General features: G+C 44.4%; 1 protein-coding gene across 2 annotated transcripts in view; it reads left to right on the top strand.

Moving 5' to 3' along the window:
* RHOH (ras homolog family member H) overlaps positions 1–10516 on the top strand; it is a 48250-nt gene extending 37734 nt beyond the window's left edge. For both annotated transcript variants that reach the window (XM_054553841.1, XM_054553840.1), the window contains 2 exons: positions 8333–8453; positions 8779–10516. In XM_054553841.1, the coding sequence (XP_054409816.1) occupies positions 8988–9563 (576 nt within the window). In that variant the 5' untranslated portion in view covers positions 8333–8453; positions 8779–8987 and the 3' untranslated portion in view covers positions 9564–10516. The remainder of the gene's footprint in view (positions 1–8332; positions 8454–8778) is intronic.
* The last annotated feature ends 354 nt before the right edge of the window (positions 10517–10870 follow it).

A 10870-nucleotide genomic window follows, 5' to 3' on the forward strand; every position in this document is an offset into this window, starting at 1 on the left:
TAGGAATATAAATACTGCTTAACATTTTTTATTCTGGTGAACTTATGTTAAAAGTTGCAAACCAGCATCTTTTTTTTTTTTTTTTTTTTGTAGAAACAGGATCTTGCTATGTTACCCAGGCTGGCATTGAACTCCTGGCCTCAAGTGGTCCTTCCACATCAGCCTCCCAAAGCACTGGGATTACAAGCGTGAGCCACTGTGCCTGGCCAAGCAAACCAGCATCTTGCAAACAAACTTTCAGAACAAAATCTGTTTCAAACAGAGATGATCTATGTATGAAAGTACACTGACTTAAAAATGATTTCTTTTTGTGGTTTTGAGAGAAAATCTAGTGATTATTTGTAGCAATTAGCAACACAGTAGGGGGAATTATTAAGATAGGATTCAGATTGGTGAAATAAACTCTTGCAAGTAAAACTTAAGATAAAATGCCACTTGAGAAGATGTTCACCGCAAAGGTGGTAACCTTATTTTTTAAAATGCTTTTAATTGAAGTTTTATCTACATACAGGAAAGTGAACACCACGTGCGTATACAGCTTGGTGGATTTTCACAAACTGCACGCACTTGTGGAACCAGCATCCAGATCAGGAAGCAACAGATGTCCTTTAAAACATCAAGAACTGGGCCAGGCATGGTGGCTCACCCCTATAATCCCAGCACTTTGGGAGGCCAAGGTGGGCGGATCACCTGAGGTCAGGAGTTTGAGACCAGCCTGGCCAACATGGTGAAACCCCGTCTCTACTAAAATTACAAAATTAGCCGGGCCTAGTGGCATGCACCTTGTAATCCCAGCTACTCGGGAGGCTGAGGCAGGAGAATCACTTGAACCCGAGAGGTGGAGATTGCAGTGAGCTGAGATTGTGCCATTGCATTCCAGCCTGGGCAAAAAGAGTGAAATTTCATCTATTAAAAAAAAAAAGAAAGAAAGAAGAAGAAAAAGAAAAAGCAAGAACTGGTTTATTTGTAGGAAGGGAATAGGAGTAGAGACCTGGTCTGAAGAGCTGGCTACAACCTGGAGCAGTAGCTCATGCCTGTAATCCCAGCACTTTGGGAGGCTGAGGCAAGAGGATTGCTTGAACCCAGGAGTTGGAGACCAGCTTGGGCAACATAGTGAGATCCTTGTTTATACAAAAATAAAAAATAAAAATAATTAGCTGGTCATGGTGGCACGCAACTGTAGTCCCAGCTCTTCAGGAATGTGAGGCAGGAGGATTGTTTGAACCTGGGAGGTCCAGGCTGCAGTGAGCTCTGATTGTGCCACTGCACTCCAGCCTGACAGACGGAGTAAGATCCTGTCTTAAAGAAAAAAAAAAAGAAAAAAAAAAGGGGTGGCTAGGAAAAATGTCTTCAAACTGGGTTTGCATAGAAAACAACTTTGTTTGAGATGTCTTGGAGAAGGCTGATGGGAATTACTGTGTGTGTTGGTGACACTTGGAGTTGCCAATGCTTTGAAGTCAGACTCTAGTTGGGTCTAACTTTGCCTCTGCCATTCCTTGCTGTGAGACTGTGGGCAAGATTGCCAACCTCTTGAAGCCTCTGTGATTGTGACATGATAATCTCTAAAATACAGCATCTCTTGTTCACGATTATTTCCTCAGAATCTGTTACAGTGCCTGCCACACAGGACACCCTAAGTAAATGTCTTTTTTAAAGGACATGAATAAAACAATTAATAAATAATATGTGCAAAGTACTCAGTATAGTACTTGGAAGATGTTCAATGAATGTAAAATCAAGTTACAAAATGACCCATTGACCCAGTAATGCCACACTTGTGAATATATACATTCCCAAGAAAATCATCCCACATAAAAGTAATTTACCGGCTGGCTGCGGTGGCTCATGCCTGTAATCCCAGCACTTTTGGGAGGCTGAGGTGGGTGGATCACGAGGTCAGGAGATCGAGACCATCCTGGCCAACATGGTGAAACCCCATCTCAACTAAAAAAATACAAAAATTAGCTGGGCATGGTGGTATGCTCCTGTAATCCCAGCTACTTGGGAAGCTGAGGCAGGAGAATTGCCTGAACCCGGGAGGTGGAGGTTGCAGTGAGCCGAGATCGCGCCACTGCACTCCAGCCTGGTGACAGAGTGAGACTCCATTTCAAAAAAAAAAAAAAGTAACTTACCTATACCTTACGTACATAAAGTTGTATCTCTACACGTGCACTTATGTACATATATATAGCTAATTATAGTGAAATACGGAACTAACCCAAAGACAATGAGGAATAGCTGTGCAGTTAGGAATTGTTGAAACCACGGAAATCTATTTAGCTGATATCTAGCAAGTGTGAAGACACTGTTGAAATTTTAAAAAGCTTAAATCTGAAAAATATTTAGAAGATATATACAAGTGTCTATTTGTTAGATAGTGAAAACTAGTAAGATTTTGGAGTGAAAAAGTTTAGAGATGGTTACACCTTTTTTTTCTAAAGTTGCTTAAGGTTTTTGGAATTGCTTCCCTTTCACCACAAGAACAAAGCACTGGCTGGGCACGGTGGCTCACGCCTGTAATCCCAGCACTTTGGGAGGCCGAGGTGGGTGGATCACCTGAGGTCAGGCATTCAAGGCCATCCTGGCCAACATGGCAAAACCCCTTCTCTACTAAAAATACAAAAAAATAGCCGGTCATGGTGATGGATGCCTGTAATCCCAGCTACTCAGGAGACTGAGGCAGGAGAATCACTTGAACCCAGGAGGCAGCAGTGAGCCAATATCACGCCACTGCATACAAGCCTGGGGGACAGAGCGCGACTCCTTCTCAAAAAAAAAAAAAAAAGAAAAGAGAAAAGAACAAAGCACTCAGCCCCACTTCCCAGCTGGGGAGCCCCCATGGGCTCACCCATCCTGAGAAAGGCCTGCTTTTGCTGTGATGTCCCTGCTAGGCTATGAAGGGGCTATTGAAGGTGCTGGCTAGAGATGGGTTGCTGAGGAGCGTGGTGACTTCCTGGCCATTTAATTGTGTGAGATTCATGGTGGACTCAATTTCCTTAGTGAATGAATCAGCTGCTACCAGCACAGGTCCTTTGTCCAAAGCTCCTTGAGGAGGATGACATTTAGATGTATTCTCTGTAATTGATAGGCCATCCCCAACTGGCGATGGACTCACATTTTTTAAAAAAGACAGCTGAGGATTCCATCAGCATTTTGAAGTAAGCTGCCTCCACCAAAGCCCAGCTAACTTCAACCCTGCAATAATAACAATCAGTTAAGAATAGTCATAATTTCACTTTAGCTCTATATTATGATGTATTGTTCTAAAAAGACTTTCTCGCAAAACCAACAAGAGAGCATTTCCAAATGTACGAAGTATTGTAAAAGTACAAACGGAAATTATTTCTGTATTGTTATCATTTCCACCTGATCTATATGAGCTCCCAGTGAAGAGGGCAGGGCAAATCTGATTCCATTTTACAACTGAGAAGACGAGCCATTTCAGCAGAGTGGTGGTTTCCATGTCAAATGTACATAGAGGTATTTTGGGAACACAGCAGGGGGCGTCTGATCTGGCAGGGGCTGGGGAGCACTGGTGGTCAAGGAAGGCTTTCCAGAAGGAGTGGGAGTTGGGGGCTGAGTGAAGAGCAGGTCTTTCCCGCCAACAGGATGGCACGGAGCGAGCCTGTGGAGGGTGTCAGGTGGAGAATGGGTGTCTGTTAGCACGGCCGTTAGAATTGAGGCCAAAAGGAAACCAGGATTTCCTACTGAACAGCCTCAGTTCTCCGGAGGAGGAAATGGGTTAGGATGTCTCTTCCCCTAATCCCTCACTTGTGTCTATCTTGGTCTCTTTGCCAGAGTGGGCAGAAGGGCCCAACTCTGTTGCTTTTGCAACGTGAAGCCTCCCTTCCCTCCTCTGTCTCTGTGCGTGTGAACCCTGGAGGCCTGTTGAGGGACCCTTTTCATGAAAATGGTAGAAAGAGGAAAAAGGGCAAGAGCATCATATTATGGAGACCCCAGAGGCTCTGGAGGTGAAGGCTCATTAATTCTATCTGATTCAAGGCCTGAGAAGAACGGCCTGGAGGGCCACTCAGTGTCATCACCCATGACGCTCTCGTAACTCTTCCGTACGAAGAGACATACTTGGGCCACTCTTGCCAGTTAGCCACTTGGGAAATACCACAGAAGACTCACTTTTTTCACCCAGAAGCCCTTTTAGGGGGAATTTCTTTAGGAGAAATTCCGCTGAATTCAAGCCCATCAGACTTACATGCTGATGATGTAACTTGCGGCGGCTCACTCCTGGACACATGTGACCCATTCTGAAGATTATCTGTCATGTCCATATAGGGTATGGCTCTGCCTTGGACCGCAGCTCCTCCCCTACCTCTCCTCCTCCCACAGCTCCATAGTTAGGCATCTGCCAAGGCTCCTCCTCTCCTCAAGGCTTGTCATCCATCTTTACTGCTGCACAATAATGCAGCGGTTTATGTTTTCATATTCACTGCAGCAGGTAATAAATGTTCCTACTTTGGCTTCAGTTTTAATAAAACTATCAGAAACTACTTTACAGTTTGGGAAACTGAGGCCCTGAAAGCTGACTTGATGGGCCACTTGGGGTCAGAACTGGCTGGCACATGAGGGTCACTTGATTGAACAGAGACTTTTTCTCCTTTCTGACTCTCTAGGTAGCAAAGCTTAGACAGGAGTCTCTTTCTTTCTCTTTTTGTAGCCATGTCTGGGTGTGAGACACACAGAACACCCTTTGCTGGAGAAACCTCTTTTGTGCTACTTTAAATTACCTACTTAGAGTTAATAACTGTTTATCATTATATTTAGTAATTGTTATTTGAGAATGTTATTAATAGGGACTACTTACTGTGTGTTTACTATGTACATACAGTATGTTTATATTATGCACCTGCTAAGAATTTTGCACTCTAGGCCGGGCACAGTGGCTCACGCGTGTAATCCCAGCACTTTGGGAGGCCGAGGCGGGCAGATCACTTGAGCCCAGGAGTTTGAGAGCAGTCTGGCCAACATGGTGAAACCCTGTCTCCACTAAAAATACAAAAATTAGCCAGGCATGGTGGTGGTGCCTGTAATCCTAGCTACTTGGGAGGCTGAGGCAGGAGAATCACTTGAACCCGTGAGTTGGAGGTTGCAGTGAGCCGAGATCACACCACTGCACTCCAGCCTGAGCGACAGAGTGAGACTCTGTCTCAAGGAAAAAAAATAAAAGAATTTTGCACTCTAAGCTCTAAGCACACTTAATACTCTCAACAACCTGTGATGCAGATATAATATTATTATATTGATTTTACAGAGGAGGAAACTGAGGCTTAAGGAGGTTAAGAAAATCTTCTAAGTTCGTCCATAGGTAGTCGGTTGGGCAGCTCGGATTCAATGCCAGGTCTACCTGACTTTGAAGCCCATGACCTTAACAATTATGCCTTATGGCCGGGCGCGGTGGCTCACACTTGTAATCCCAGCACTTTGGGATGCTGAGGCGGGCAGATCACAAGGTCAAGAGATCGAGACCATCCTGGCTAACATGGTGAAACCCCATCTCTACTAAAAATACAAAAATTAGCCAGGCCTGGTGGTGGGCGCCTGTAGTCCCAGCTACTAGGGAGGCTGAGGCTGGAGAATCGCTTGGACCCGGGAGGCGGAGGTTGCAGCGAGCCGAGATCGTCCCACTCTACTCCAGCCTAGGCAACAGAGCAAAACTCCATCTCAAAAAAAAAAACAAACAAAAAAACCCCAAAAAAACCAGTTATGCCTTGTTAATTTCCTTTTGCAGATATTCACACAGGAAATTTGGCTTTAGCTCAGTCAGTTTATTGAAAAGTTTATTTAAATAACCAAAAGGGCTGGGTGTGGTGATTCATGCCTGTAATTCCAACATTTTGGGAGGCTGAGGCGAGAAGATCACTTGAGCCCAGGAGTTCGGGCCCAGCCTCAGCAACAGAGTGAGACCTTGTCTCTACACAAACTAAACAAAATTAGCCGATCACGGTGGTGAGTGCTCATAGTCCTACCTATGAGGCTGAGGTGGGAAGATCACTTGGGAGGTGGAGGCTGCAGTGAACCATCATTGTACTCTGTCTCCAGCATGGGAGATAGAGCAAGACTCTGTCTCAAAAAATAAATAAAGGTGGCCAGTGGCTGTGTGCGGTGACTCACGCTTGTAATCCCAGCACTTTGGGAGGCCAAGGCGGGTGGATCATTTGAGGTCAGGAGTTCAAGACCAACCTTGGCAACATGGTGAAACCCTGTCTCTACCAAAAATTACAAAAATTAGCTGGGTGTGATAGTGCATGCCTGTAGTCCCAGCTGCTCGGGAGGCTGAGGCATGAGAATTGCTTGAACCAGGAGGTGGAGGTTGCAGTGAGCTGAGATCGAGCCACTGCACTCCAGCCTGGGCAACAGAGCAAAACTCCATTTCAAAAAAATAAAATTAAAATAAATACATAAATAAATAAATGCCCGAAGCGTGTACATTTTTCCTAATTCTGGCCCTGCTACACTGGGGTAAAATAAAACTTAAGGCCAGGTGCGGTGGCTCATGCCTGTAATCCCAGCACTTTGGGATGCTGAGGTGGGAGGATCGCTTGAGCTCAGGAGTTTGAGACCAGCCTGAGCAATATAATGAGACCCCCAACTCTATTTATAAAAAATAAGATAATTAAATTAAATTAAAAAAATAAAACATAGAAATGTCTTAAGAGCTCTTGGCTCTGGACTAAGTCACAAATGCATATATTTAAGTTGCCTCTTGGTCTAAGGATCTAAAGTTTAACCAAAGCCTATGGAGCCCTCAAGGAGTCCTTCCTCAAAGGTCTAGTCTCAAATGGGGTCCATGACCATGGTGTGTGACAGTAACCTGGTGTGAGTCTGGAGAAAGAGTCCAGGTAAACATTTGGCAAAGTGGTCCCTCCGATATGGACATTCAGTATTTGGCATTTCCGATAGTAGTGAAATGGATAACTTGATGGCTTCCTATAATTCCCAGATGCCAGGTTTTGTGCTAAATCAGACTCTTTACATTCTGAATCCTTACAATGATCACATGAGGAAAGTCCTTTTCTTATTTTCATTTTTATGAGAAAACCAAGGTTCAGAGAGGTTAAGTAATTTGGCCAAGGTCACCTGGCTTACATGTGTTTAAAAACACGAATATGTGAGTATCATGTGAATTATTTATTTGGCTAACTCATTGGCAAAGGCTATTAGGTATAATTAAACAACAAAGACGGTGGGTTGACGAGGATAAAAATGTCTTGGCAGCCGGGCGCGGTGGTTCACACCTGTAATCCCAACACTTTGGGAGGCTGAGGCAGGAGGATCCCTGAGGCCAGGAGTTCATGACCAGCCTGGGCAACATAGTGAGACTGTGTCTCTACAAAAAAAGCAAGAAATTAGCCTGGTGTGGTGGCACACACATGTAGTCCCAGCCACTCGGGAGGCTGAGGTGGAAGGATCTCTTGAGCCCAGGAGGTCCAGGCTGCAGTGAACTGTGATGACAGCACTGCACTCCAGCCTGGGCGACAGAGTGAGATCCTGTCTCAGAAAAAAGAAAAAGAAAAAAAAATGTTTTGGAAAGGAATGCCAGGATTTAGAGAAGTGACTTAAAAATTATGTTTTAAATCAGACGTGTAGGTTTGCTTTGTATTGCCCTGCACGACATACATCAGGAAGATCGCCAAGGATGGGAGGTTACAAGCCCAGGTTGCAGTAATAACCTTTACTCTGAATTTTGGTCTGAAAGACTTTTCCTTCGTCTGGAGCTGGGCTGGCCTTGTGATATTGTGCCGCAGCAGACACGACACTGTCTCCAAAGCGGAGCTCATTGCCTGGAGCTTTCCCACTGCACTGAATGAGAATTTATTTGGCCTTTCATGAAATTCAGATTGTCCCATTTATGCAGTCCTGTTTAAGTGACAGGCACTGAATATGGTTGCTTTCAAGCAAGTTATTTTGTTTAACCAGGGGCATAGCGGAGTTCAGGATACACAGATGGCCACCAAAAATGTTAAAAGAAAGAAATAACGTAATCCTCACAGCATCTCTGAGAAGTGGTTCCAAAATTTATCACAATCTTGCAGATGTGTAAGCTGAGGCGTGGAGTTCAAGCAGTGTGCTCAAAGCCACGTGTAGGTGACAGTGCCTGATTTCAGATACAGATAACTCTAAGGCCAGTCTGTTGCATCTCTTACCAGTTTTTGGAAAAACCTCAAGGGAAAAACCACAGCAAAGTTTTAGAGTTCTAGTAATTTCTTTTCCCCTATTACAACACATATTCCCATAAACCAAGGACTGTGTGATTAGTCAATAAACAAAAAGAAATGCATATAGTATCTGTCGCTCATAACATTCTTGTTTCTTGCAGTTTCCAACGTGGCTAGATCCGTCAGAGACTGAAGCCGTGGAGAACGCTCTCGGGGCCTTTGCCACTTCTTGGAGTAGAAGCCGACAGAGAGCTGTTTGGAAACGTCTTCTTCACACACCAGGTTGCTACTGAGGTTTTTTCATGTTGCAATCAGAGCAGTTGCTTGTGCTTTTTAGTGCTTGAGTGATTTTACAGATAAAGTCAGCTTCTGCTTCTTGACCGGGAGGCATTGTGTGTGTGTGTGTGTGTGTGTGTGTGTGTGTGTTAGGGGAAGACAGATCTAAGCTCTCCCTGTGAGGGGAAGAGTGGATTGCACAAGTGGGGTTGGATGGCTACACTGAGATTGCCCCACATTTAATCAGTTTGCCAATGAGGAAGCCCCTTGTCTTCAAAAAAGGCAAGAAAGAAAGTAAGACTTCATTTTCCCCCTTCTCTTTCTGTTCCAGTTGAAGACTAGGCTTTGGAGGTTTTCAAAGCAGACTGTGCTTGGAAGGGCAGGGAGAAGTAACATTCTGCAAATCGCCGTCAGAGGTCCTGAGGACACAGACCTACCTGGCTTGCATTCCCCTTGCTGAATGGCGTGTGCTGCAGCTGCCCACTGAGGGCTCTTTTTCCTGGGATTCTGGACTTGAGAGTAGGAGAGCAGGCTGGGAAGATGCTGAGTTCCATCAAGTGTGTGTTGGTGGGTGACTCTGCTGTGGGGAAAACCTCTCTGTTGGTGCGCTTCACCTCCGAGACCTTCCCGGAGGCCTACAAGCCCACAGTGTACGAGAACACGGGGGTGGACGTCTTCATGGATGGCATCCAGATCAGCCTGGGCCTCTGGGACACAGCCGGCAATGATGCTTTCAGAAGCATACGGCCCCTGTCCTACCAGCAGGCAGACGTGGTGCTGATGTGCTACTCTGTGGCCAACCATAACTCATTCCTGAACTTGAAGAACAAGTGGATTGGTGAAATCAGGAGCAACTTGCCCTGTACCCCTGTGCTGGTGGTGGCCACCCAGACTGACCAGCGGGAGATGGGGCCCCACAGGGCCTCCTGCATCAATGCCATGGAAGGGAAGAAACTGGCCCAGGATGTCAGAGCCAAGGGCTACCTGGAGTGCTCAGCCCTTAGCAATCGGGGAGTACAGCAGGTGTTTGAGTGCGCCGTCCGAACTGCCGTCAACCAGGCCAGGAGACGAAACAGAAGGAGGCTCTTCTCCATCAACGAGTGCAAGATCTTCTAAACCCCAAAAGACTTCACACAACACTTATGTATGCGCCCCAAAGACTAATGGGGAGAGGGAGGGCCGGGAAGCCAGGAAAGCTTGGTGTTTTCTCTGGGTACACCCCAAGCAGCATCTCCTTTTGGATACAGTTATTGATGAGGCTTGGCCACTGGATGTTTTCACTAACTACACTCTACAAGTGAACTCCTTGCCCGGGCCAGTTAGAAAATCCCTTGGGGAACTGTAATGAATATTCCATCTTTGATTTAAAAAGTGAAATAGTCTCCATAATTTTGGACGATGAAGTGAGTTTTTCAAAGAATTCCATATTTAAAGACACATTTTATTTAACTAATAACAAAATGTATTGCTTTTGTATATATTTAGTTTTCACACTTGGAAAATCTTTTCCTACATCCTCGAAAACATAAACTCCTCTGTGAGTGAAATGCTTGTACGAAGCTCTGCCATATGTTTGTAGTGTTATTATTTTCACCTCAAGTAGAAAGCCTGTTGAAACCACTTGGCTGCTGGATTTAAATGGGTAATCAAATTTAAAAATGACCATAAATGAATCTTTGCAACTTGTTTTCTACTTACCTGTTATTCAGCGTTGGATATAAAATATAGTTCCATAAGATATCCTAATACTGCCTAATGATTTTAAAGTTATCACTATATTTTTCTGAAATGATAAAACATCATTCATTTATTTATTATATTGTCTTTCACTCAACTCCAGTTATGCACTAAATATTCTCCTCTCATTCACCAAGACTGATTGAAACACCGTCTTTCAGGTAGAGAATCAGACTGCTCCAAGCAATGGCAACAGGACTTGGAACAGAAGCAAGAGAGTGTCACTTTCACTTCTGGTAGGGTGGTTCCCAGGCGACTGCAGGTCCTGTGAAAGACAGGGGGCTCAAAGTTCTGTTAATTTCACAAATTTGTTATAAATTTGTCTAAACTGAGCTGTTGTGGCAATATAATTTATGAATTGTAAGGTCTGATTAGGATTATTGGGGGGATATCTACATATATATGTGTATGTAAGGGAAAAAAGGTAGAATTTACAGTCTTCAAAAAAGAAAAATCAAATTCCAAGCACAGGAAAAAGAAAGCTATATAGCAACTGCTCAGATAACAGAAAGTTATCAGGGGAAATACTGAATAAATAGACACACACATACTCGCACACAACCTGCTCTCACACATACAACTCAAACCCCATTCTATCGAATAGTTTAAAAGCAATGGTGTTGCTCATCTGTTAAAGTTGAGAATAGAGGACTACATAACTTAAGGTAGAAATTGCAAAGGCTGGG

The sequence above is a fragment of the Pongo abelii genome, chromosome 3, assembly GCF_028885655.2.
Source record: "Pongo abelii isolate AG06213 chromosome 3, NHGRI_mPonAbe1-v2.0_pri, whole genome shotgun sequence".
NCBI classification, from domain to species: domain Eukaryota; kingdom Metazoa; phylum Chordata; class Mammalia; order Primates; family Hominidae; genus Pongo; species Pongo abelii.